This window comes from Ursus arctos, unplaced genomic scaffold (assembly GCF_023065955.2).
Source record: "Ursus arctos isolate Adak ecotype North America unplaced genomic scaffold, UrsArc2.0 scaffold_14, whole genome shotgun sequence".
Taxonomy (NCBI): Eukaryota; Metazoa; Chordata; class Mammalia; order Carnivora; family Ursidae; genus Ursus; species Ursus arctos.
Genome location: NW_026622808.1, coordinates 32,504,349 through 32,529,443, shown reverse-complemented (window position 1 = coordinate 32,529,443; position 25,095 = coordinate 32,504,349). Strand labels below are relative to the sequence as shown.

Genomic DNA, 25,095 nt, shown 5'->3' with positions numbered 1-25,095 from the left:
GAGAGCTGCTTGAGCACATGCTGCTGTGGGCAAATGTGTGTGCCACCTGCTGACTGCGGTCCATGGATGTCAGTTAGGTGGACTCGGGGACTACCTGAGTGACTCCAAGTGACTCCAAGTGATTGGCCCAAGAATCTCCCCACCTTGAGAGATCAAGGACCCCACTGAGTGCCCGTTGACACTGAGTAACCCCCCATGTGACCCCATGATATCCTCCAGTGATCCTCTGTCCTTGAGAAACCAGATTATCATGTAAACCTCAAAAAGCCCATCTAGTGCCTTTGACCCTGACAGAACATTTTCTGAGTGATCTAAAATTCTGAGTCACCTCTAGCATCGCTGAGCCCCTCAGGTTGACTACATGACCCCTGGGGGTAACTGGAGACCCCTACTCCAGATAACTGCAATAACTCCCAGAGACCCTGAAAGTCCAGTGGATTGACTACTATCCTGCTCGGATTCTTCTTGAGAAGCCTGGTGATTCCCCCCAAGAACCCCCAGCTTTCTCCCCTGGTTCCACAGCCCTGGTTACTCTCCACCTGGCCCCAGACAGAGTGGGCACAGCTGCGGAGCTCAGAGTCACCAGGCCCTGGCCCTACAGACCCACGGAGTCCTCTGTCCCGCCTGTGGTCCCAGGGGCCAGGGTGGGGCACTCGCTCCAGCTCGCATTCCAAGCCCGGGCTCTGGCCTCCCGGCGGGCCAGAAGGTGTGGACCGGATGAATAGTCACGAGATCTGGATTCACTCACTGCCTCTGCCATCGTTTCCTCAGCACCCATTGTTTCACGCTGGCAAACTGAGACAGCGCTTCTTGTGCCTACTTGTTGTAGTGACTAAGGGAGGTGGAGACCCCTGGAGCCGTGACTTGGGCAGGGGATGACCTTTCTCCATCTCTCCTTCTACCCCCATCTTGTCCTGTCACTTGGGCCAGGTCAACCTGAAGTTTCCCATGTCCCTAAATAGAGGAGCTTGATGTCTCTGTGTGTGCCCTCTCACCTCCCCACTGATGCTGGAGCCCTGGGACTGAACAGCCTCATTGATGGTGACTTCCACAGCACCTACAATGGTAGGGACAAAGGCTGTGTTCCAGGGGGCCATTTGAAGTCTCACATCAGACTCCTTTCCTTTGCTCATGCCACACCCCCTCCTTGGTGCACCCCCTAACTGTGGAGGCCTAAAGCCAAAACCCTTTCCCCTTGCTCTGCACAGGTGTGGGTAAGGGAGCTCAATAAAGATTTGCAGGTGAGCTGGCCTGTATCCGATTTCTAGAATGAGGGTTTTTTTCTGGGGAGGTGGGAAGAGAACTACTGTATGGTATTGCACTCCTGCCCAAGATCCGCTCCATGCTTTCCTTCTTGCCGTGCTTCTCAACTTTGCTCAAAGTCGCAGGACTCGGCTAGTGGAGGGGCCTCCGGCCGGAGGATTGAGTGGGAAATCAGCCACGGACTTACGCGGGCAGGGTCTGCACGGGACCCCGAGGGAGGGGGAAGGTGGGCACAGGCTCCTGACTTCTTATCACCCCTCATTTGGATTCCCCTCCTCTTCAGGATGGAGCGGGCCTCAGGGGACCGAGGGAGGGACCTGCGGGGACAGCCTGGGCCCTGGGAGCTTCGACTGGGCCTACTGCTGAGTGGTGAGAGGGCCTAGTGAAGGCCTGGGGTTTTGGGATGTGATGGTGGGTCCTGGGGAAGCCAGCCCTGGGGCTCCTGGGTGGGAGCGCAGCGGAACTGGCTGACCCACTGTTCCTAGTGCTGGCCACCGCCCTGGCCCAGGCCCTGGCCCCGGATGTGCCAGGCTGTTCGAGGGGAAGCTGCTACCCTGCCACAGGTGACCTGCTAGTGGGCCGTGCTGACAGACTGACTGCCTCATCCACCTGTGGCTTGCATGGCCCCCAGCCCTACTGCATCGTTAGTCACCTGCAGGTGCGGCTGGGTGGGATGGGGGTATTGGGGGGTAGGGGGTGCTGGCACTGCCTGAAACACTGACCCTGACCTTGACTCTGACCCAACCCAGGATGAGAAGAAGTGCTTCCTGTGTGACTCCCGGCGCCCCTTCTCTGCTAGAGACAACCCAAACAGCCATCGCATCCAGAATGTAGTTACCAGCTTTGCACCACAGCGCCGGGCAGCCTGGTGGCAGTCAGAGAATGGTGAGGCCGTGGATGGGGCATGGGGTGAGCAGGGTTGCCCACCAGTAGTCTCAAGTCCCTGACCTCCGACTCCTGCCCCAGGTGTCCCCGTGGTCACCATCCAGCTGGACTTGGAGGCTGAGTTTCATTTCACGCACCTCATTATGACCTTCAAGGTGCCCGCATGTCTGGGAGCCTGCTTGAATCACCCTGCTTGGCTCCCCATTGCCCCTGAACAGGGTCCCAGCTCCTTAGCCCAGCCTTGCTGAGCTCATAGGCTGTGTTCTGGCTGCATGGAAGGCTCCTTCGCCTCCCATACCTTCTGTTGCCTTCTGCCTCCAAGCCTTTGCCCATGCTGCCCCAACATGAGGCTGGGTCAGGTGCTGCCTCCCTGGGCCCCATGACCCCTGAGCCTTCCCCCTAGAAGTGGCTGCCTTCCCTGATTATTGCTTGGCTTCCAGTGGTCACCCCCGCCTGTCCATGAGCTGCTTAGGGGCAAGCCCCAGCTGGGCAGGGCTCTCTTGATGGGCTTGGGCTGGTCTTGAGTCCTGATGCTCACTGATCAGCCATGCCCCCCACCCAGACATTTCGTCCTGCTGCCATGCTGGTGGAGCGCTCAGCTGACTTTGGACGCACCTGGCATGTGTATCGGTATTTTTCCTATGACTGTGGGGCTGACTTTCCAGGAGTCCCACTGGCCCCCCCAAGGCACTGGGATGACATAGTCTGTGAGTCCCGCTACTCAGAGATTGAGCCATCCACCGAAGGCGAGGTGAGGGCTGGGGTCTGACGTAGGGCGGGGGGAGGGGGGATAATGGGCCTGAGGCAGGGTCCAGTGTCTCTAAAGGCTCCATGTCCCTCCAGGTCATCTATCGTGTGCTGGATCCTGCCATCCCTATCCCAGATCCCTATAGCCCACGGATCCAGAGTGAGTGTTCCTCTCTTAGAGCCTGGCACAGTCCCAGCGTCCGGCTGGTGACTATTTGGGGCCTCAGTAGCTATTTTGGGTGCTTCTTAGGGCAGGTGCCAAGTCCAATTTAGCTCATACAGCAGTAGACAGGAGGTCTCCCAAGGTGACCTTGGCAGCTGCAGCCCCTGAGTGGGCAAGGGGCAACAAGAGCCTGCCTGGCCAGCTGGCTCCCAATCCTTTCCCCCCACTTAGACCTGCTAAAGATCACCAACCTACGGGTGAACCTGACACGGCTACATACACTGGGGGACAACCTGCTGGACCCACGGCGGGAGATCCGTGAGAAATACTATTACGCCCTCTACGAGCTGGTTGTGCGTGGCAACTGCTTCTGTTATGGACATGCCTCGCAGTGTGCACCCGCCCCAGGAGCTCCAGCCCATGCTGAGGGCATGGTGAGGACTTCAGCTGGCTGGAGTAGGGCTGGGGGCAGGAACAGGCCTGGCTGGACAGTGCTGACCACTTGCCTGCCCGCCTCCTAGGTTCATGGGGCCTGCGTCTGCAAACACAACACTCGTGGCCTCAACTGTGAGCAGTGTCAGGATTTCTATCATGACTTGCCCTGGCGTCCAGCCGAGGATGGCCACAGTCATGCCTGCAGGAGTGAGTGAGATCCTGGCCCCCATAGCCCCAGAACACTGTGGCCTGGCTGTGCCATGGGTAGAACTTAGAGCTGGCTGGTCAAGCGCCTAACACCCGGGCTATCTCCGAAAGTTATCCAGGCCTTAAGGGACTCCCTTAACCCTTTTCCACAGTCTGCTCTGGGCAGGGGCCCAGTACGATGCTGAAACCTTAAGTACCTGAGCCCCCACCCACAAATTCTGGCCTGTCGTCAGGGACCTGCACTGTCACTGGGACCCCTATTCCCCTTATCTTCAGGATATGGTTCCTCAACTGGCCTTTGTCCTGCCTTCCCCTCCCCCAAGAGTGTGAGTGCCATGGGCACGCCCACAGCTGCCACTTCGACATGGCCGCATACCTGGCATCTGGCAACATGAGTGGGGGTGTGTGTGACGGATGTCAGCACAATACAGCTGGGCGCCACTGTGAGCTCTGCCGACCCTTCTTCTACCGTGACCCAAGCAAGGACCTGCGGGACCCAGCTGTGTGCCGCTGTGAGGCTGGGTTTGGGCGTGGGAGAGGGAAGGCTGAGTCTGGGGTAGGAACTAGGAAGCCAGGCTGCTGTCCAGGTTGCAGGAGTTTGGGGTGGAGCGTGGGGGGTGGAGGGTGGAGCCAGGCTGGGAATCCAGCATGGGGGAGGCTTGGGAGATGCGTGGTGGTGGGCTAGTTGGGATAGGGTGACCCTGCGTCTCTTTTTGCCCTCAGCCTGTGATTGTGACCCCATGGGTTCCCAAGACGGTGGTCGCTGCGATCCCCATGATGATCCTGCTCTGGGGCTGGTTTCGGGCCAGTGTCGCTGCAAAGAACATGTGGTGGGCTCTCGCTGCCAGCAATGCCGTGATGGCTACTTTGGGCTCAGTGCCAGCGACCCTGCAGGCTGCCGGCGTATGTGCTTCTTGCCCTAGCTCCTGTACTGACCTTAACCCTTGACTTCTTACTTTCGACCCAATTCAACACCAGCACTGCCACAGCTCCCCAGAGTGTGTTGGGTCTCCTTCCCTGCAGGGTGTCAGTGTGATGCACGGGGCACAGTGCCTGGGACCACCTCCTGTGACCCCAACAGCGGAACCTGTTTCTGCAAGCGTCTAGTGACTGGACGTGGCTGTAACCGCTGCCTGGTGCGACTGAAGGGGCTTGGGGTTCTGGGGTCCTGCACTTATCCTCAGAGCACAGGGCTAGGGATTGGTGTCTATGCCCCCACGGGGTCGGTGCGGAGAGCTTAGGGTCCATTCCTGGCTGAGAGGCCTCAGGTCTGGGAGGCGAAGGGGGGAGCCATGGTCTAGGAACCGTGTTTTCACCAAGGGGTGGTAGAGGCTGAGAGCTGTCATTGGATTCCTGGATGGGTGGTGAGGGGGTCTGTTTCTAGCGCCCAGCAACCTCCTCTCCCCTAGCCTGGTCACTGGGGCCTGAGCCATGACCTGCTTGGCTGCCGTCCGTGTGATTGCGACGTGGGTGGTGCCGTGGATCCCCAGTGAGTGCTGTATAAGGGGTCCCAGGAAGGGTGGGGAAAGATCGTGGGCAGGAGAAGGGGTCCTTCTTGAGTAACTGTGGGCTTCCCAGGTGCGATGAGGCCACAGGTCAGTGCCGCTGTCGCCAGCACATGGTGGGGCGACGCTGTGAGCAGGTGCAGCCCGGCTACTTCCGGCCCTTCCTTGACCACCTAACCTGGGAGGCTGAGGACACCCGAGGACAGGTAGGGAGCAACGTTGGAGGGCAGGGCTTGGGTGGGAGAGGTGGCGTTATGGGTGGCGCTTTGCCTGGGGAGGGTGTCTGGCCTTGGACAGGGCCTCAGCTGAGGAGCTGGGGTTTGAGGACAGGCTGTGGCAGAACTTACCTGAGTACCCACCCTGAGCTGTATCCCTCCCAGGTGCTTGATGTGGTGGAGCGCTTGGCGACCCCTAGTGGGACTCCATCCTGGACAGGCCGGGGCTTTGTTAGGCTGCAGGAAGGTCAGACACTGGAGTTTTTGGTGGCCGCTGTGCCGAGAGCCATGGACTACGACCTGCTGCTGCGCTTGGAGCCCCAGGTCAGACCCTGTGAAACCTGACCCAGAGCTGCCCCTCTGGATGTGGTAGTGCTTCCCTCACCATCCCCTCCCCCCAGGTCCCTGAGCAATGGGCAGAGATGGAAGTGACCGTGCAGCGCCCAGGGCCTGTGTCTGCGCATAGCCCGTGTGGGCATGTGCTGCCCAAGGATGACCACATTCCAGGGACTCTGCAGCCAGAAACCAGGTGAGGGTGCTAATGGTAGCGTCTGTAACGGTGGAGGGTTGTGGGCCAGCCCTGATTCCCTGCAGGGTACTCGGAAGACACCGCTGCTCATACCTCTGTCCCTTGCTTCGAGTGTCCCTCCTCCTGAGTGCTATTCACCAGGTGCTGCTAGGAATGGCACAGGTCAGAAGACGGAAGCAGAACAAGGCCTGCTGTCTTCGGGGGTCTAAGTTCCAGAGGCCTGTGGCAAGAATTAATGGGAAGCCATTAGTGTCATTATAGGGAATGCCCGCAGGGGGAAGGGAAGGCTTGAGAACATTCTGAGCAGCAATGTGACTCGTCTGGTGATTGTTTCCTTCCGTTTTGGGTAGTATTTGTTTCAAGTATCTTTTGTCATCACCTTTTTTAAACTTTTTATCATGTAAGTATTCAAACAATACACAGAGGTGGAGAGACCAGCGTATAATGGGCCGTACCCATTATAGACGTTTTACCAACTGCGACGTGTATTTAACAAAGATCCCTCTACTTGCTGAGTGGAAAATAGACTTAAAGCTGGAAGCTGTTGAGTTAGCTGAGTGACAGTGGGTTGGACAGAAGTTTAGCAGTTGTTGTGGCAAAATGGTGAAGGTTCCAGAGGGTTCCAGCGGCAGAGCTGATGGCTTAGACATGGAGGAAGGGGAGAGAAAGTGGAAAATGACTAGCGTTTTGGCCTTGTTCATCTGGGTGAGGATTGGGCTCTTTACTGAGATAGAGACATAGGGAGAAGCAGTTCCGAGGTACTTAGGCATGGAGGAGAAGGTCAGTGGGTGGTTAGATTTCTGTGTCTGGAATTACTGGGAGGCCTCCAGCTGGAGATACAAATTTGGGGCTGATCACTAAGGAGATAGGTCTAAATGAAATGACCAGGGAAAGGAAGGGGGACCAGAACCAAACTTTGGGGTGTCTGAGGCCAGTAGAGAAGGAGGAGTTGGGGTGGGGGAAAATCAGAAGTGTGGACAGGGTTCCAGAAGGAGAGAGAAGAATGTCTCAGGAAGGAGGAAGCACTGCTTTCATCACATGCCGCTGAATGCTGGAGCAGACGGGAACAGAACAGAGGCTGCTGGGTTTGGCCACATGGAGGTCGATGGTGAGCTTGGTACAGGCTGTCCCCATGGCATGTTGGCATAAAAACTGCATTGGCGTAGGAGGCTAGAGTGGAGGCAGTGACCACAGTCTAGTTTTCGGAATTTGTTGGGCAAGCAAATTTGTTGAAAGCAAAGATAAGGTAATGGCTAACGGAGACTCAGTGATTGAGGGAAGATGTTTTCAAGGGGGATAAAAGAACCCTAGCATGGGTTTGCAGGCTGATGGGAATGACCTAGGAAAGGCAGGGCCAGGTGGCAGAGGGGCGATGATGTCGTCTTGGTGAAGAAGAGCAGAGGTTGTAGGTCAAGGTTGGAGGAAGTGTGAGGAGGCTGTTGAAGAAAAATTGGCAGGTATTTGTGCCAGGGAGATGCTGTGCGGTTGCAAAGTTGTGGGTAGTGTTTTCAGAGATTGGTCTGCACAGGTATAGGAAACCCAGTGAGCCATGTTTGTGGGACTCGCCTGTATCAATTTTCTGTTGGGCTGTCCAGCTGTCTGTTGGCATGACCCAGCCCAAGTGTCTTTCTTGGCCAGTGGTTTGGTTGCAGGTGTGCGGGGTGGGGAAGCCTGGGGTGGCGGGTGTAGGGACCCTGGCTGAACCCCATACCTGTCTTTATCTCCCCCTAGGTATATGGTGTTTCCCAGACCTGTCTGCCTTGAGCCTGGCGTCTCCTACAAACTGCATCTGAAGCTGGTGCGAACAGGGGGACGTGCCCAGACAGAGGCTCCCTACTCCAGACCCAGCCTGCTCATTGACTCGGTGAGGAGCCCCTCTCCCCACTCTGACCAAGAAGGCAGGGTCTGTGGGATGGGACTTGTGGCGGGGGCCGGACAGGAGGGGCCCGTGACAGAAGAGGCAGGCCCATGGTGGTACTCGGTGCTCTGGCAGTCCCGATAGGGTCCTGGGTCTGGGCCTCACTCTTCCTTGCTCGTCGCTTCAGCTGGTGCTGCTGCCCCGTGTCCTGGTGCTGGAGATGTTTAGTGGGGGGGATGCTGCTGCCCTGGAGCGCCGTGCCACCTTTGAGCGCTACCGCTGCCATGAGGAGGGGCTGGTGCCCAGCAAGACCCCTCCCTCTGAGGCCTGCGCCCCCCTCCTCATCAGCCTGTCCACGCTACTCTACAACGGCGCCTTGCGTGAGTGTCTGTGCTGTGGGTCAGCGGGGCAGAGGTGCGGGGGCCCCAGGCTGACTCGGCCCTCTGCCCCTGCCCCACAGCCTGTCAGTGCGACCCCCAGGGCTCACTAAGTTCCGAGTGCAAACCCCACGGCGGCCAGTGCCTGTGTAAACCTGCGGTGGCGGGGCGCCGCTGTGACCTCTGTGCCCCCGGCTTCTACGGCTTTGGCCCCACGGGCTGTCAAGGTACCTGCCTGCCTTTCTTCTCTCTTATTCTCTCTCCTCCCCATGACTGTCCTCCTTCCTCCCTCTGACTGTGCTTCATCCTTTCTCTAACTCTGCCTTGGACCCCCTACTCCCAGCACCAGGGCACTGGAAGTTCTCTTCGATTCCCCGACTTTCCTACCCTGAGCCCACCTAGATTCCCTCCAACTGCTTCCCTGGCTCAGCCTCTGCCTTGCCCCCAGCCTGCCAGTGCAGCCCCGAGGGGTCACTCAGTGGCCTGTGTGAAGGGACCAGTGGGCAATGCCCCTGCCGAACCGGGGCCTTCGGGCTTCGCTGCGATCGCTGCCAGCGTGGCCAGTGGGGCTTCCCTAGATGCCAGCCGTGTGTCTGCAACGGGCATGCAGATGAGTGCGACACCCACACGGGCGCTTGCCTAGGCTGCCGTGATCACACAGGGGGTGAGCACTGTGAAAGGTGAGCCTGGAGCAGCTAGGAGTGGGTGGTGGGTGGGTGGGAAGGCGACTCCGGGATCACATATCTCTTCCTGTCGCTCCCTGAAGGTGCATTGCTGGCTTCCATGGGGACCCACGGCTACCATATGGGGGCCAGTGCCGGCCCTGTCCCTGCCCTGAAGGCCCTGGAAGCCGGCGGCACTTTGCTACTTCTTGCCACCGGGATGGCTACTCGCAGCAGATCATGTGCCAGTGTAGGGCAGGCTACACAGGTGAGTAGCTAGATAAGGTGCAGGCATGGGATCAGGGTGGGGCAGCTGAACTGAACACTCATGCCTTCCCCAACTGTGGGCAGGGCTGCGGTGCGATGCTTGTGCCCCTGGGTACTTTGGGGACCCGTCAAGGCCAGGTGGCCAGTGCCAACCGTGTGAGTGCAGTGGAAACATTGACCCCACGGACCCTGATGCCTGTGACCCCCGCACGGGGCAATGCCTGCGCTGCTTACACCACACGGAGGGGCCGCACTGTGCCCACTGCAAGCCTGGCTTCCATGGGCAGGCTGCCCGACAGAGCTGTCACCGTGAGTGTGGGATTGGGAGGGGATGGCTGGGGTCGGGCTCTGCTGCTCGGGCTCCCCTTGATTAATGTGCTTGACTGCCACAGGCTGCAGCTGCAACTTGCTGGGTACAGATCCCCAGCAGTGCCCATCCGCTGATCGCTGCAACTGTGACCCAAGCAGTGGGCAGTGCCCATGCCTCCCCAATGTCCAGGGCCCTAGCTGTGACCGCTGTGCCCCCAACTTCTGGAACCTTACCAGTGGCCATGGCTGCCAGCCCTGTGCCTGCCACCCAAGCCGAGCCAGAGGCCCCACCTGCAATGAGGTATTGGACCCTCCCGTGGGTCCCTGGGTGGATGGGACCAGCTGTCTGTCTCGAGTCTCAAGAGCTGAGCCTCTGATTGAGGCGCTGACCTCTGCCCTCTTCCCACTCTAGTTCACAGGGCAGTGCCACTGCCGTGCTGGCTTTGGTGGGCGAACCTGTTCAGAGTGCCAGGAGCTCCACTGGGGAGACCCTGGGTTGCAGTGCCGTGGTGAGAGAGCCAACAAGGCCAGGGTGGCTGGGGGACTTCCCAGGATGCCCCACTGCTACCCTAACTCTGTGGTCTGCCCTTTCCTGCAGCCTGTGATTGTGACCCTCGTGGAATAGACACACCTCAATGTCACCGCTCCACAGGGCACTGCAGCTGCCGCCCAGGCGTGTCAGGCGTGCGCTGTGACCAGTGTGCCCGTGGCTTCTCAGGGGTCTTTCCTGCTTGCCACCCATGCCACGCATGCTTCGGGGACTGGGACCGCGTGGTACAGGACTTGGCTGCCCGTACACGGCGCCTGGAGCAGCGGGTGCAGGAGCTGCAGCAGACGGGTGTGCTGGGTGCCTTTGAGAGCAGCTTCTGGCACATACAGGAGAAGCTGGGGACTGTGCAGGGCATTGTGGGTGCCCGCAACGCCTCAGCTGCCTCCACTGCACAGCTCGTGGAGGCCACAGAGGAGCTGCGGTGCGGATGGGCCTGAGAATACGTGGAGGGATGGGGCAGAGACCCAGTGGACCAGGGCTGAAGCTTCTCTAAACACCAACCCCCACCGGCACAGGCGTGAAATTGGAGAGGCCACTGAGCACCTGACCCAGCTGGAGGCAGAACTGACAGGTGTGCAGGACGAGAACTTCAATGCCAACCATGCACTGAGCGGTCTGGAGCGAGACGGGCTTGCCCTTAATCTCACACTGCGGCAGCTGGATCAGCATCTGGACCTGCTCAAGCATTCAAACTTCCTGGGTGAGCTGTTGGCCAACGAGGCAGGTCGACCAGGGTTGGGTGATTTTTTAAATTTTTTTTTAAGGGAGAGAGAGTGTGAGCAGGGAGGGGCAGAGGGAGAGGGGGAGAGAGAATCTTAAGCAGTTTCCACGCCTAGCGCAGAGCCCAATGTGGGGCTTGATTTCAGGACCCTGAGATCATGACCTCAGCCAAAATCAAGAGTCGGATGCTTCATCCAGGCGCCCCAGGTTAGGTGATCTTTAGCTGACTGCCAGCCTCTGCTCAATATAGGTGCCTATGACAGCATCCGCCACGCCCACAGTCTGTCTGCAGAGGCAGAACATCGTGCCAACACATCGGCCTTGACAGTGCCCAGCCCTGTGAGCAACTCAGCAGATACCCGGCATCGGACAGAGGTGCTGATGGGTGCCCACAGGGAGGACTTCAACCGCAAACACATGGCCAACCAGCGGGCACTAGGCGAGCTCTCTGCCCGTACCCATTCCCTGAGCCTGACAGCCATAAATGAACTGGTAAGGCACAGTGTAGGGTGGGACATGTGGCTGTGGCTGTTCCTTCCACAGGGCCCTGACTTGTTCTGTGCCCGGCAGGTGTGTGGACCCCCAGGGGATGCCCCCTGTGCTACAAGCCCTTGTGGGGGTGCTGGCTGTCTGGACGAGGATGGGCAGCCCCGCTGTGGGGGCCTCGGCTGCAGCGGGGCAGTAGCCATGGCGGACTTGGCACTGGGTCGGGCCCGGCACACACAGGCAGAGTTGCAGCGGGCACTGGCAGAAGGTGGTGGCATCCTCAGCCAGGTGGCTGAGACCCGTCGGCAGGCAGGCGAGGCACAGCAGCGGGCCCAGGCAGCCCTGGACAAGGCTAATGCTTCCAGGGGACAGGTGGAGAAGGCCAACCAAGAACTCCGGGAACTTATCCAGAGTGTGAAGGACTTCCTCAGCCGTGAGCCTCCCGTGTGGCCCAGGCCATGTGGTTGTTTTACCTGTGTCTGTGTTCATATTTGTGTCCCTGTGTTCATACTTGGGTCAGGGCCTGCACTGGACCTATGTTTGTGACCCCACGTCTAGTCCCTCAACCCTTGCCTATATGTGGTCCCGAAGTCCGTGACCCCGAGTCTGTGCCCACTTAGAGTTCCTGTCCTTGTAGTTACATCACTATGCCTATTAACAAACCCATATTCCATGTGTGGTCCCACACCCCAAGATTATGTTCGATGCCTGTGCTGGAGAATCTGTGTGCCTGAGCCCTTGCCTGTGTCCCCATAGAGGAGGGGGCTGATCCTGATAGCATTGAGATGGTGGCCACACGAGTGCTAGAGCTCTCCATCCCAGCATCACCTGAGCAGATTCAGCACCTGGCAGGCGAGATTGCAGAGAGGGTCCGGAGCCTGGCGGATGTGGACACAATCCTGGCGCGTACTGTGGGAGATGTGCGTCGGGCAGAGCAGCTGCTACAAGATGCACAGCGGGCAAGGTCTGATCGTGACCCTGGCCCCTATCCTTGGCACCTGGTCCTGATACTTATAGTTCCTGATTCCCTCTCTTCCTCAGGAGCCGGGCCGAGGGGGAGAAACAGAAGGCAGAAACAGTACAGGCAGCACTGGAGGAAGCCCAGAGGGCACAGGGTGCTGCTCAGGGTGCCATCCAGGGGGCAGTAGTTGACACACAGGACACGGAAAGGACCCTGCACCAGGTGTGGTCTCTCTGGAACATCAGTGGGGCAAGATTATGGGCACGCACCCATAGACCTGTTTAACCCTGGGTCCACCCGTGACAGGTGCAGGAGAAGATGGCAGGTGCGGAGCAGGCACTGAGCTCTGCAGGCGAGCGGGCTCAGCAATTGGATGGTCTCCTGGAGGCTCTGAAATTGAAACGAGCAGGGAATAGCCTGGCAGCCTCTAGTGCTGAAGAAACAGCAGGCAGTGCCCAGGGTCGTGCTCAGGAAGCTGAGCAGGTGGGTTGAGGCAGAGCCAGCTGGTGGGGGTTGGGGTAGAGGCTAGGCCTCCACTGGGCCACTGCGCTGACTTTGCCCTCTCTATCCCCAGCTGCTGCAGGGCCCACTAGGCGACCAGTACCAGACAGTGAAGGCCCTGGCTGAGCGCAAGGCCCAGGGCGTGCTGGCTGCACAGGCGCGGGCAGAGCAACTTCGGGATGAGGCTCGAGGCTTGTTGCAGGCTGCTCAGGACAAGCTGCAAAGGCTGCAAGGTGAGGACTGGGGTGGGTGGAACGCCACAGGGGTGGGGCTGTGGGAGAAGGACCCTACAGCTGAGACCTGCCCCTCCTAGAGCTGGAGGGGACCTATGAGGAGAACGAGCGGGCACTGGAAGGCAAAGCAGCCCAGCTGGACGGGTTGGAGGCCAGGATGCGTAGTGTGCTTCAAGCCATCAACTTGCAGGTCCAGATCTACAACACCTGCCAGTGACCCCTGCGGGATTCCTACCCCAGCCCCCAGCCCCGCCCCGCCCCGCCCCCGTTACTGCCTCTGCATGGAAAAGTTCCCAGCCTGACCAGGCCCCCAATAAACTGCTGTGAATTCCCACTGTGTAGTCTGGACTCTGATTTGGGGAGGGCGAGGTCTCTGGGCGGAACTTCAGGGTGCCACCAACAGGGCCAGGGCGAGGCCAAGGCACCGGAGCCCCGCCTCCTCCGTTCGGGCCCGCCCCGGAGCTACCCGCCGCCGCGTGCCCACTCCCACCGGAAGTGCGTCACCAGCTAGGCGCTCAGCCACCCGCGGCCGTAACTAGAAGTCGAAACAAAACAAGCGGCTGAGGCGGCGGCGGCGGCGACGGGACGGGGGAGGGGCGCGCCGGAACCGGAACCGACCAGACGCCGGAACCGGAACCGAGAGCGGGTTGCCAGGGCCCTAAGAGGGCTGGCGGCGGCGGCCTCGCTCGGTGAGTGGGACGGGCCGCAACTGGCCTGTCTGGCTGGAGCCAGGGAGGCCGCGACGCGGGCCCCGGGCTGCTTGTTCAAGGTCACGGGCCGTGCCAGCCTCGAACCCTCGAGCCCCGCGGCGTGTCGGGCCCACCGATGCAGGCTGGGCCGTTACTCTACGCCCGGGGTCGGCCTCCTGCCTCCGAGAGGACTGGCGGCGAGCGAGGGCGGCTTCCTGGAGGAGGTGGTGACGGGCCCAGGGTTTGGAGGCTGGAGCTGAGTCGCAGCCTGGCCGCGGCCGGGGCGCTGGTCTGTAGTCAGTAACCCCCGCAGCAGTATAGGCCGGCATGGGCTCTAGACAGCCCCTTTCTTGTCTCGGTGTCCCCGGGAGAATGGGGAGGGACGCGACCTTAAGTTGGGGCCTGGTGCAAGGAGGTGGAGGGTGTCCACCCCTCGGCTCTAGATCTGTCGTCATTCAAGATCCAACCCACTAGTCCCCCATAGAAGAACGTCCCTCTCTATGCCACACCACACATACACCTTGGGGAACACAAAGTAGTCACTATTTGCTCTGCTACCATCTCAGGCCAGGCTTGAGGCTGCCACGGGTCCTGGATTCATGGTTCATCCCCACTGTTACCTCAATTTTGAGAACTTTATTTTGGATGGAAAAACAGTCCAGAATCTACTGGTGGGTCTGTGGGAAACTGGGTAGAAGGTCTCTAGCCCAGTACAGATGAGTGAGTGGACCTGGGAAAGAAGGGGATGATGTCTGTTTCATTCTCAAACTGGATGCCCCTCCTATTTTGGCTCTCAGGCAGGGTTGCTGCTGAAAGGGTAGTGTGACAGCTAGATACCCTTTTCACCCCAGCTTTTGCAGGCCCCTCTCTGCTTGGGACAGCAGTTGGAGAGAAAAATCCCTCTTGGGATGTAGGAAGGAAAACCAAGCAGTGCATAAGAACAGGTTCAGAGGAGGGTGGGAGCTGGCAGGTGGCAGGTGGAGCACCTTAACCCCAGGACCTTGCCTGGGCAGTGGTAGCACCTGGGCTGAGCCTGTCTTCAGCCACAGGGCCTGGTCCCCTTGCTGCTTGATTGTCTTCTCCTTTCTGCCTTCCTCCTCCACCTCCTACTTCTCGGGTGGTGACTAAGCAGCCAGTGAGAGTGAGGAAAAGTGAGCACCCTGCTCAGAGTGCCAGCCCTGTGGGCTGGAGCCATGGCTCCTCTCCAGATTGGTTGAGGAGCCTGGTTCCAGGCCATGGCTGCCTTGATCTGGAGCCTCCTCTGTGAGGCTCCCATCTTTGCAGGTCTGTATGGCAGGTGCTAGGAGTCTCTGCCAGAAGTTGTTGTGGCTACTTATATTGTTTATTCTCCCTTCAGGATAGTCTGAGAATGTCCAGGGCTACATTAGGTGGTGGAGAGCTATTGCTCTGTAGGCTTAGTTGTATCCTGGGTTGCTGAGCCCTGGCTGTAACCGAGGAGCAAATCGTTGGGCCTTGGTACTGATCACTGGTCCCTTCTCATTAGGCTGTCGGTTCCTTATTGGAGAATTTGGCCACAAAGAGTTGCCAAGATAGCTGGGCCAGGAAGAAAGCGCCGTAGCCCTGACCCAGACGCCGTTGCCGACCCCGGGGCACTCTGGCTGTCGACCAAGCGGCTCAAGATGTCTGGCGGGGCCAGCGCCACGGGCCCAAGGAGAGGTCCCCCAGGATTGGAGGAGGCCACCAGTAAGAAGAAGCAGAAGGATCGAGCAAACCAGGAGAGCAAGGATGGAGATCCTAGAAGAGGTGATTGTGGCATTCCCAGAATGCTTGTGGTCTCCTCCTCCACCCTGTTGAGTGTATAGATTAGGGGTTGAGAAATGACATTTTTGCTGTTCCTTCTGTTTTGGTCTGATACTGAGAGAAGGACTCACAGCAGGCTAGGTAGAGCCTCAGCTTTAAGTCTATGTATCTGGCAGAGATCCTGAAGATGGTGCTTGGTGGGGTGGTGGAGTCTTGGAGGCTGCCTCTCCATCATCATTTCCCGGTTCTTTTCTTTGTTGTCAGGGTCAGCGTCCTCTCGGGAGGAGCAGGCCAAAGAGGGTGAGTAATGTGTAGGCCTTTTGGGTGTTGGAGTGCTAGAGGCGAGGAGGGAGCACTGGGACTCTAGTCTTCATCTGGAGCAGTTCTGTTAGGGCTAGGTCTCTGGCACCTGTTTATCCCCATCAGTTTATGGAGACCCTCATAGTCACTGGTACTCCTCCTACAGAGTTGTTGCTTGATTGGAGGCAGAGTGCAGATGAGGTGATTGTCAAGCTGCGTGTGGGAGCAGGTCCCCTGCGCCTAGAGGAAGTGGATGCTGCTTTCACGGACACAGACTGCGTGGTGCGGCTTCCAGGTGTGTCCATCTGCCCTGAGCCCAGCAGTGTATTTGAAGCCTCTGGTATTCCCCACCCCAGCTCACTGCCCCCCCCCCTCTGTCTCCAGGTGGTCGGCAGTGGGGTGGTGTTTTCTATGCCGAAATAGAAAGTTCTTGCACCAAAGTACAAGCCCGTAAAGGTGGCCTCCTGCAGCTGGCACTGCCCAAGAAGGTGCCTCTGCTCACGTGGCCCTCTCTTCTGGTAAGTTCCACAGCAGAGTAGGGTAGGGATACCCAGTGTGGTTGACAGAGCCTGACTGCAGTATCTTTGGTAGAAGAAACCTCTAGGAACCCAGGAGGCGGTGCCAGGGCTGCGGTGCCAGGAGAATGGGCAGGAGCCATCTCCCATTGCCCTGGAGCCAGGCCCTGAGCCCCGTCGGGCTAAACAGGAGGCCCGGAACCAGAAGCGGGCCCAGGGCCGTGGTGAGGTAGGCGCAGGGGCTGGCCCCGGGGCCCAGGCAGGGCCCAGCGCCAAGAGGGCTGTGCATCTCCGCAGAGGGCCAGAGGGGGAAGGGTCCAGAGATGGGCCTGGACCCCGGGGTGATGCCCCCCCCTTCTTGGCTGAGGCAGCCACCCAGGTGAGAGTGGGGTACCTGTGGGAGCTGGGAGATGGGAGGGTTGGGAGATGGACTGCAGTGGGGGGGCCACCTGCCAGACCTATAGCTGATCCTGCACACGATCTTGCCACAAATAGGCTGAAGCTGAGGAACAGCTCCGGGTACCACCGCTGAACCCCCAGACCTGCCTCTTGGGCTCAGAGGAGAATCTAGCACTCTTGGCAGGAGAGAAGACCGTGTCCGCCAGGAGTGATCCAGTCTCCCCAGCCATGGCCCGGAGCAGAGACCCTGAGAAAGGTGACCGTTCCAAAGAAGAGATGGCAGTGGCAGCAGATGCTATAACCTTGGTGGATGGTAAAGGTGGGGCTGGCAGTGGGCAGGCAGGCACCCACCCTAGGTTGGGTTGCAAGGTTGGCGGGTGGATTGGGAATAGAACAGCAGTGGGCGAGAACCTGTCCTGAGTGGCGCTGAGCTGTGGTCTCAACATAGAGCCGGAGTCCATGGTGAACCTGGCATTTGTCAAGAATGACTCATATGAGAAGGGGCCAGATTCAGTGGTGGTGCACGTGTACGTGAAAGAAATCCGCAGGGACACTTCTCGAGTGCTTTTCCGCGAGCAAGACTTCACACTTATCTTCCAGACCAGGTGGGTGGGTGGGCAGGACATGGGGCAGAGGGTACACTTCAGGCAGGACAGTGTGTCTCATGCTCTTCTTCCCACCCTTCCTCCTGCCCTGTCCCTGTTCTGCTTCTGCAGGGATGGAAACTTCTTGAGACTGCACCCGGGCTGTGGGCCCCATACCATCTTCCGTTGGCAGGTGAAGCTCAGGTGGGTGGTTCTCGGCCCCAGCATTATGCCTGTCCCACCCTGGGCTCCATCTCCCTGGCCCATCTAGCCCGACACCCACTTCACCTAAGTCCCTGAGTTCAGCCTTTCCCCACAGGAACCTGATTGAGCCCGAGCAGTGCACCTTCTGCTTCACGGCCTCTCGAATTGACATCTGCCTTCGTAAGCGGCAAAGTCAGCGCTGGGGGGGCCTGGAGGCCCCAGCTGCACGAGGTCTGCACACGAGCTCCCTTCATTGTCCAGTCCACATAACCCAGACCCCCACCCCCTGCCACATGCTGCTAACCACCAGCCCCCTCATTCCCCCTTTTTAAGGTGCAGTGGGTGGTGCAAAGGTTGCCGTGCCGACAGGTCCAACCCCTCTGGATTCAACCCCACCGGGAGGTGCCCCCCACCCTCTCACAGGCCAGGAAGAAGCTCGGGCTGTGGAGAAGGAAAAACCCAAGGCTCGATCTGAGGACACGGGGCTGGATGGTGTGGCGGCCCGCACCCCCATGGAGCATGTAGCCCCAAAGCCAGAGCCACATCTGGCCTCAGTGAGAATCCTCGGGTGGGGAGGGGAGGGCCAAGGTTAGAGGCTGGAGAACCACAGGGCTGCTCTCTCATGCTCCTCCTTGCTCCCACAGCCCAAGCCCACATGTATGGTGCCTCCAATGCCCCACAGCCCTGTGAGTGGAGACAGTGTGGAGGAAGAGGAGGAGGAAGAGAAGAAGGTGTGTCTGCCAGGCTTCACTGGCCTTGTCAATCTCGGCAACACCTGCTTCATGAACAGTGTCATTCAGTCTCTGTCTAACACTCGGGAGCTCCGGGACTTCTTCCATGGTGAGAGCAGGGCCAGGAGCCCAGGGCTGTGGGCAGAGGGGATACCTTTCCCTGCTCACACCTCTACTTGGCTGCTGTCCGTAGACCGCTCCTTTGAGGCCGAGATCAACTACAACAACCCACTGGGGACTGGTGGGCGTCTGGCCATTGGCTTTGCTGTGCTACTCCGGGCGCTGTGGAAGGGCACCCACCATGCCTTCCAGCCTTCCAAGTTGAAGGTGATCTGTGGCTACTCCCACCCTGGCTAGAGAGGGTGGGAAAGGCTCGCCAGCTGGGTACATGGTGGGTGTTGGGGCTCCATGCTCACACTTGGCCCCTGCATCCAGGCCATTGTGGCGAGCAAGGCCAGCCAGTTCACAGGCTATGCGCAGCATGATGCCCAGGAGTTCATGGCTTTCTTGCTGGATGGGCTGCATGAAGACCTGAATCGCATTCAGAACAAGCCCTACACAGAGACCGTGGACTCGGATGGGCGGCCCGATGAGGTCAGGGATGGGGGCATAGGTGGGGGCATATCTTATGCACATCCCAGTCCCCAGGTCTCCTTGATCCTCACCACTCTGCTCCTCAGGTGGTGGCTGAAGAAGCATGGCAGCGGCATAAGATGAGGAATGACTCTTTCATCGTAGACCTGTTTCAGGGCCAGTATAAGTCGAAGCTGGTGTGCCCTGTGTGTGCCAAGGTGTGAAGGGCTCCCCTGGAAAGCGGCCCCTAGCTTGGTCTAGCTAGCCTGGTCAAATTGGGTTGGGGGCATGTGCATCTTTAGCTGTTGTTTGGGCAAAGAGGCTGACAGGGAGGCCTTCAGCTTCTTTGTGGGCTGCAGAGGTCAGGCTGGGTAGCTTCCCGACTGAGGCAAAAGGGCGATTTGGGCTCAAAGACAGCTATAAGATGGGGTAGGGGTAAGATTGGAAAGACACATGGGGTATGAGTGAGGGGCAAACTGACACGGGGAAGTCTGAGCAAGGCCTCAGTTGCTGGCGAGAGGGAGTATTCTCTCCTGGTAGCCCTCCTTGTCTGTCCAGTATTCTCAAGGCTGAGAATTTCCTGGTTGGCCCTGAGGCCCTGAGAGCCATCCGAGTGCATGGATTGGGCTCCCTGGGCATGAGCGTCCTGTCCCCCACTCCCGGTGCAGCCGCCTAGTGCCACTTGTGCATCCGTAGGTCTCCATCACTTTCGACCCATTCCTCTACCTGCCGGTGCCCTTGCCACAGAAGCAGAAGGTTCTCCCCGTCTTCTATTTTGCCCGGGAGCCCCACAGCAAGCCCATCAAGGTAAGAAGTAAGCTCCTATTTCTGGGCGATCCCAAAGACCCTGGCCCACCTCCCCCACGGACTCTACTCTTGTTACCAGTTTCTGGTGAGCATCAGCAAGGAGAATTCCAGCGCAAGTGAAGTGTTGGAGTCCCTCTCTCAGAGTGTGCACGTGAAGCCTGAGAACCTCCGTCTGGCTGAGGTACATCTGTCCTTCCCCAGGCTCTTAGGCACGTGGATACGTGTATGTGCAGACACGGGTGAATGGTCGTTGGCATCTGTATGTGTACCCACAAATGTGCGTGTGACTGCACGAAACCCATGGGTGTGCTAGGACTTGAGACGTGAAGCCAGGCATTCGGGCTGTGCAAGAGAAGTGCTCTCAGGTCCCCAGGTTGACATTGTTGGGGTTTACTCCCCCTTTCGGTGGGGACCCTCAACTGCTCTTCCATCATCATACAAGGAGCTAGAGCTGCAGGACTATCTTTCTAGCAGCTGTGGTTTTCCCTGTATCCCGCTGCTCCCTCACATTATCCCGGATCTGTGTGCTAGTCTTTCCCAAAGGTTCCTAGCTTCCAGCCTGGAGTGCTCTTTTCTTTGGGGATGAAAGTGGGAAGGAGCCTCCTCTGACGTGGCCCCTCCACAGCAGCCGTGTTGCAGCCTCAGTGGGGCCCCACTGATTGATAGAGTGGAGGCCCTCGGTATGGATTGCTGGTTTGGTCGCTGCCTTTCTCACTCTTGGCTTTCAGGCTCTCTGATGCACCGGGCTGCTTACTTTGTTGGGCACTGAAGCTGGTGCCAACAGAGGCATAGGCTGCTTTGGGGCCGCAATCCCCACTCTGCTGCCCAGACCCAAGTTCAGGGCCAGGTCTCCTCCTCGTGCGCTGAGGCAGGGCCAGAGAACAGGCTCGTCCTCACAGAGGATCTGTGCGTGCTCTGTCCCCAGGTGATTAAAAATCGCTTCCACCGTGTGTTCCTGCCCTCCCACTCATTGGACACTGTGTCCCCATCCGACACGCTCCTCTGCTTTGAGCTGCTATCCCCAGAGTTGGCTAAGGAGCGGGTGGTGGTGCTAGAGGTGCAGCAGGTAAGTGAGGACCAACCTGATGGCACGAGGCCCTGCGGGAGGGGGTTAGTCTCACCCGCGCTGGCCTTGCTGAGCCGGACAACCCACCCTAGCGCCCCCAGGTGCCCAGCGTCCCCATCTCCAAGTGTGCAGCCTGCCAGCGGAAGCAGCAGTCAGAGGATGAGAAGCTGAAGCGCTGTACCCGGTGCTACCGCGTGGGCTACTGCAACCAGTGAGGGCCCCCCGCCTCCCCCTCCCCATCCCTTCTCTCCACGTTTCATGGGCACCCTACCTCCTCTCCCCATAGAGGCACATGTTTTAAGCCCTCCACTTACTGTTCTACTCTGCTAGGCTCTGGGTGGTGGGGGCAGGGCTGGCATATGCAGTTCCTAAGGCCAGAGGCTAACCCCCCAGTGGCGAGTCATAGGAGGTGGGGCTGAGGCCCTATTCTTAATTCCCCCTTCCCTCCAGGCTCTGCCAGAAAACCCACTGGCCTGACCACAAGGGTCTCTGCCGCCCTGAGAACATTGGCTACCCATTTCTGGTCAGTGTACCTGCCTCACGTCTCACTTATGCTCGTCTTGCTCAGCTGCTAGAGGGCTACGCCCGGTAAGTGCCCAGTGATTGGATTAGGGTGGGGTAGTTGGGGGAGCAGAGGCACCAGGTAGGCTTGTCAGGATTCTTACTTGCCTTGCTGCCTGTTGCCAGGTACTCTGTGAGTGTATTCCAGCCACCCTTCCAGCCTGGCCGCATGGCCTTGGAGTCCCAGGGCCCCAGCTGCACTACGTTGCTCTCCACTAGCTCCCTGGAGGCTGGGGACAGTGAGAGGGACTCGATTCAGCCGCCTGAGCTCCAGTTGGTGACCCCCGTGGCTGAGGGAGACGCAGGGGTCCCACGGGCATGGGCGGCCCCTGACCGGGGCCCTGTGGCCAGCACCAGTGGCGTTTCTTCTGAGATGCTGGCCGGTGGACCTGTTGAAGTTGGTTCCTTGCCTGCTGGTGAGAGGGTGTCTCGGCCCGAAGGTAAGAGTCTGCTTAGAAGGCTCTGCAGCTGGGGTAGGGGAGGTTGGGGGAAACTTATTTAGGTCCTGGTAGGTTGAGGAGCTCTGATTGTATGTTTTTTCACAGCTGCTGTGCCCGGATATCAGCACCCAAGTGAAGCCATGAATGCCCACACACCCCAGTTCTTCATCTATAAAATTGACGCATCTAACCGAGAACAGCGGCTAGAGGACAAAGGTGTCTGAGGCTGTGGGTGGGAGCCATGGGATGGGGTGGGCTGGCCATTGTCCACAGCTGCGTCACCCCTCTCCCTGCCTACGTGTAGGAGACACCCCCCTGGAGCTGGGTGAGGACTGCAGCCTGGCGCTAGTCTGGCGGAACAACGAGCGCCTGCAGGAGTTCGTGTTGGTAGCGTCCAAGGAGCTGGAGTGTGCTGAGGATCCAGGCTCTGCTGGGGAGGCTGCCCGCGCTGGCCACTTCACTCTGGACCAGTGCCTGAACCTCTTCACCCGGCCTGAGGTGCTGGCACCCGAGGAGGCTTGGTGAGGACGGGGCGGCAGGCAGGTCGTGGGGCAGGGCGGAGTGGAGATCTGCTGGTCTTGACCCCACCTCTGTCCGCTATCAGGTACTGCCCGCAGTGTAAACAACACCGAGAGGCCTCCAAGCAGCTGCTGCTGTGGCGCCTTCCTAACATACTCATTGTGCAGCTCAAGCGCTTCTCCTTTCGGAGTTTCATCTGGCGTGACAAGATCAATGACTTGGTGGAGTTCCCTGTTCGGTGAGCGATGAGCCCCTGCTGACCGTAGTCAGGTCATGGGGGGAGGGGGGCTAGCCTCCTGGGTGCCTGTTGACTGTCTCACCTTTCTCTGGCTGGGACCCCAGGAACCTGGACCTGAGCAAGTTCTGCATCGGTCAGAAGGAGGAACAGCTGCCTAGCTACGACCTGTACGCCGTCATCAACCACTACGGAGGCATGATCGGCGGCCACTACACCGCCTGTGCGCGCCTGCCCAATGACCGCAGCAGCCAGCGCAGCGACGTGGGTGAGGGCACACGCAGCCAGCAGGATAGGCGGTAGGGGTGGTGGCGCAGGTCATGTTCACACTCTTCCCACCTCGCTGTAGGCTGGCGCCTGTTTGACGACAGCACGGTGACAACAGTAGACGAGAGCCAGGTCGTGACGCGTTATGCCTATGTACTCTTCTACCGCCGGCGGAACTCTCCTGTGGAGAGGCCCCCCAGGGCAGGTCACTCTGAGCACCACCCAGACCTAGGCCCTGCAGCCGAGGCTGCTGCCAGCCAGGTGAGGCATGGGAGAGGCTTCGCAGTCTAGAGAGCTCAACTCGCAGACGGGAGGGGGTGGGGCACAGCCTCCTCTCCTCCAGCCATGGGTCCTTGGAGTCTTGGGATTCATGATCCTCTTACATCAGGGTCCTAGCTAGAGGGATCCCCATGCTGTAGTGACACTTAGAAAGGTGCATGCACACCAGGACATTGCTGTTGGGGTGCATATAGGCACCCTCTTGGCACAGGCTGAGTAGCTGCTCAGAACCTCACTGGGTGGTGGGATGCCACGGACTGTACTTTACATTCTCCCAACTTCCATCTGCACCTTCCTCACATGCCAGCCAGCCCACAGACCCTCACTTGTCATAACGCCTTTGTTCTGATGTGCACTCAGGACAGGGCCTATCCAGGCTGGCCATGGGCTAGGGTGGCCGCCACCCTCTCTGAGGTGAGCGTCTGTCCCTGCTGAGCCCTTGGGGTCTTCTGTCCCTTACTGACATGAGGTGCCATAGGTCTTGTGGGTGGGCACCTGCATCTCTTTTCTGGACTGGTTTCTTCCTTGCTGTCCTCTCCTCCCTTGAGCCCTCTCTGCTCAGATGCAGAGGAATCCTGATAGGAGACAGTGGTCACAGTCTATCTGGACGTGGGTGGGAGGGAGCCGGATTACTTGGGTTCCAGCTCTACCCTCCATGAGCTCCTCTGTGGGAGCCCCAGGCTAAAAAAACTGACCAGCTAACCATCTAGCCCGGCCAACCCCTGTGGGAAGCTGCATGTCAATTGGGAAGCTTCTTGAGGGGGCCAAAATGCTGTCAAGATTCGCCTGCCTTGGTGCTCTGTCTAAACAACCCTGCGAATGGCCCACTTGGCTCCCGCCTGCCCACCTCCCTGCTGCTTGACTGGGGTTGTGTAAGGGGTTAGTGCCAGTCACCTTGGGCGGGACTTCTGTGGCCAGGGGTCTCTGGGACACTGGGTCCCTCCCCACCCCCTGCCCCAGGTGCTGATGGCCGTTTCCGCACACTGTAGGCTTCCCGGATTTGGCAGGAGCTGGAGGCCGAGGAGGAACCGGTACCCGAGGGGCCTGTGCCCCTGGGTCCCTGGGGGCCCCAAGACTGGGTGGGCCCCCCACCACGTGGCCCTACCACACCAGATGAGGGCTGCCTCCGGTACTTTGTTCTGGGCACCGTGGCAGCTTTGGTGGCCCTCGTGCTCAACGTGTTCTATCCTCTGGTATCCCAGAGTCGCTGGAGATGAGCTCGCCTGCAGGCAGCTGCTGTGAGCTGGCCCACCTGCCTGCCCACCGGGCAATGCCTGCCTCTGTGGTGGGGACCAGCTCTGGGCTTGGGCCTCAGTGTGTGCATCTGGTGGGACAGGGTGGGCAATGTGGCTCCTGCAGGGGCAGAGCATCCTAGGGTGGGTATCCATCCAGCTGTCTGTCCGTTCGTCCTGCTGCTCTGACCCTTGGCCTGGGGCTTAGCCCTGCCCAAGAAGCTTCCTGTATTTAAAGTGTTAATAAAGTGAGACTGTTCAGGCCCGATCTTGTCTCTCTGTCTCAACGCCGCTGCTGTCTGCGCCTGCCTTGGGACCCTCCCTTGGGTGCCGGGGCTCTGAGCCAGCACCCCCGGGATGCCAGGCAGCATACTGGGCAGCCCCCAACCCCTGTCCTCATATTCTGTTGCAGGGACTAGGCCCTGGCCAGGCCCCCGAGGTGGCCCCCACGCGGACAGCCCCTGAACGCTTCGCCCCCTCTGTGGACCGCCCAGCCCCCACCTACAGCAACATGGAGGAGGTCGATTAGCAGGTCCCTGGATGGTGGGGTGGGGTGGGGACTGGGTTTGGGGAATCCCCGACAGAGGGCCAGCTCTTTGCCACTTCTCCTTCTCTAACCCAGAGGACACTGGCTTCATCAGTGGGGGTTTGGGGGTATGATTTAGGTGGGAACCTCACAGGTTGGGCCCTCTTGTCAGCTTGACCCCCCTAACCCATGGACCTTGGCTTCTCCAGCCACCCCCAGTGCTGCGTGATTTGATTCTCAGTTGTACCTTCAATTCTTTCTGACTCGCATCATAAACGTTATAATTTTATTCTAAAAATTGTAATTTTTTTTTTTGCATTTTGGAAGTGATTGCTGCTGTTTAAATATATTTTAAAAATAAATGATAAATAAGCAGACTTAGTGACTGTGATGCACCAGGTGCTGTGGCCACCTCTCCCCATCCTATAGAGGGTGTGTATGTGTGTGTATGTGTGTGTATGTGTGTGTAGATACGTTAAAGACCCCGAAAGTGCTCTGGTCTGAGGAGAGATGGTGGGGTCCCACCTCAGCCCC

General features: G+C 59.0%; 2 protein-coding genes across 25 annotated transcripts; both read left to right on the top strand.

Annotated features, from left to right (window-relative positions):
- The first annotated feature begins 1,353 nt into the window (after positions 1–1,353).
- LAMB2 (laminin subunit beta 2) lies at positions 1,354–13,207 on the top strand. Its single transcript, XM_026500820.4, has 33 exons — positions 1,354–1,459; positions 1,547–1,632; positions 1,749–1,921; positions 2,013–2,148; positions 2,230–2,303; positions 2,711–2,899; positions 2,992–3,055; positions 3,290–3,492; positions 3,580–3,700; positions 4,024–4,212; positions 4,424–4,603; positions 4,724–4,836; positions 5,110–5,189; positions 5,279–5,411; positions 5,586–5,744; positions 5,822–5,949; positions 7,681–7,813; positions 7,995–8,187; positions 8,268–8,411; positions 8,633–8,864; positions 8,951–9,114; positions 9,198–9,422; positions 9,506–9,723; positions 9,835–9,931; positions 10,021–10,393; positions 10,488–10,672; positions 10,943–11,184; positions 11,263–11,611; positions 11,935–12,142; positions 12,220–12,361; positions 12,446–12,622; positions 12,714–12,873; positions 12,954–13,207. The coding sequence occupies exons 2-33, from the start codon at positions 1,548–1,550 to the stop codon at positions 13,088–13,090; spliced, it is 5,406 nt and encodes a 1,801-aa protein (XP_026356605.2). The 5' UTR covers positions 1,354–1,459; position 1,547; the 3' UTR covers positions 13,091–13,207.
- A 164-nt stretch (positions 13,208–13,371) lies between these two features.
- USP19 (ubiquitin specific peptidase 19) lies at positions 13,372–24,936 on the top strand. 24 transcript variants are annotated; one of them, XM_048226755.2, is made up of 27 exons: positions 13,372–13,562; positions 15,067–15,326; positions 15,588–15,623; positions 15,790–15,918; positions 16,008–16,141; positions 16,215–16,517; positions 16,634–16,793; positions 16,986–17,142; positions 17,254–17,325; positions 17,441–17,556; positions 17,659–17,879; positions 17,970–18,165; positions 18,250–18,383; positions 18,492–18,650; positions 18,737–18,847; positions 19,326–19,436; positions 19,516–19,617; positions 20,362–20,502; positions 20,595–20,713; positions 20,953–21,090; positions 21,190–21,503; positions 21,609–21,719; positions 21,808–22,024; positions 22,108–22,260; positions 22,365–22,525; positions 22,607–22,785; positions 24,448–24,936. In XM_048226755.2, exons 2-27 carry the CDS (start codon positions 15,203–15,205, stop codon positions 24,562–24,564), a joined length of 3,915 nt encoding a protein of 1,304 aa, XP_048082712.1. In that variant the 5' UTR covers positions 13,372–13,562; positions 15,067–15,202; the 3' UTR covers positions 24,565–24,936. The 24 variants fall into 24 exon arrangements, with proteins under 24 accessions (XP_048082712.1, XP_057168064.1, XP_057168062.1 ...); XM_057312081.1 differs by lacking the exon at positions 24,448–24,936 and adding an exon at positions 23,793–24,303 and having other exon boundaries at positions 13,389–13,562; positions 16,218–16,517; positions 16,634–16,850; positions 17,665–17,879; XM_057312079.1 differs by lacking the exon at positions 24,448–24,936 and adding an exon at positions 23,793–24,303 and having other exon boundaries at positions 13,389–13,562; positions 16,218–16,517; positions 16,634–16,850.
- Positions 24,937–25,095: the final 159 nt, after the last annotated feature.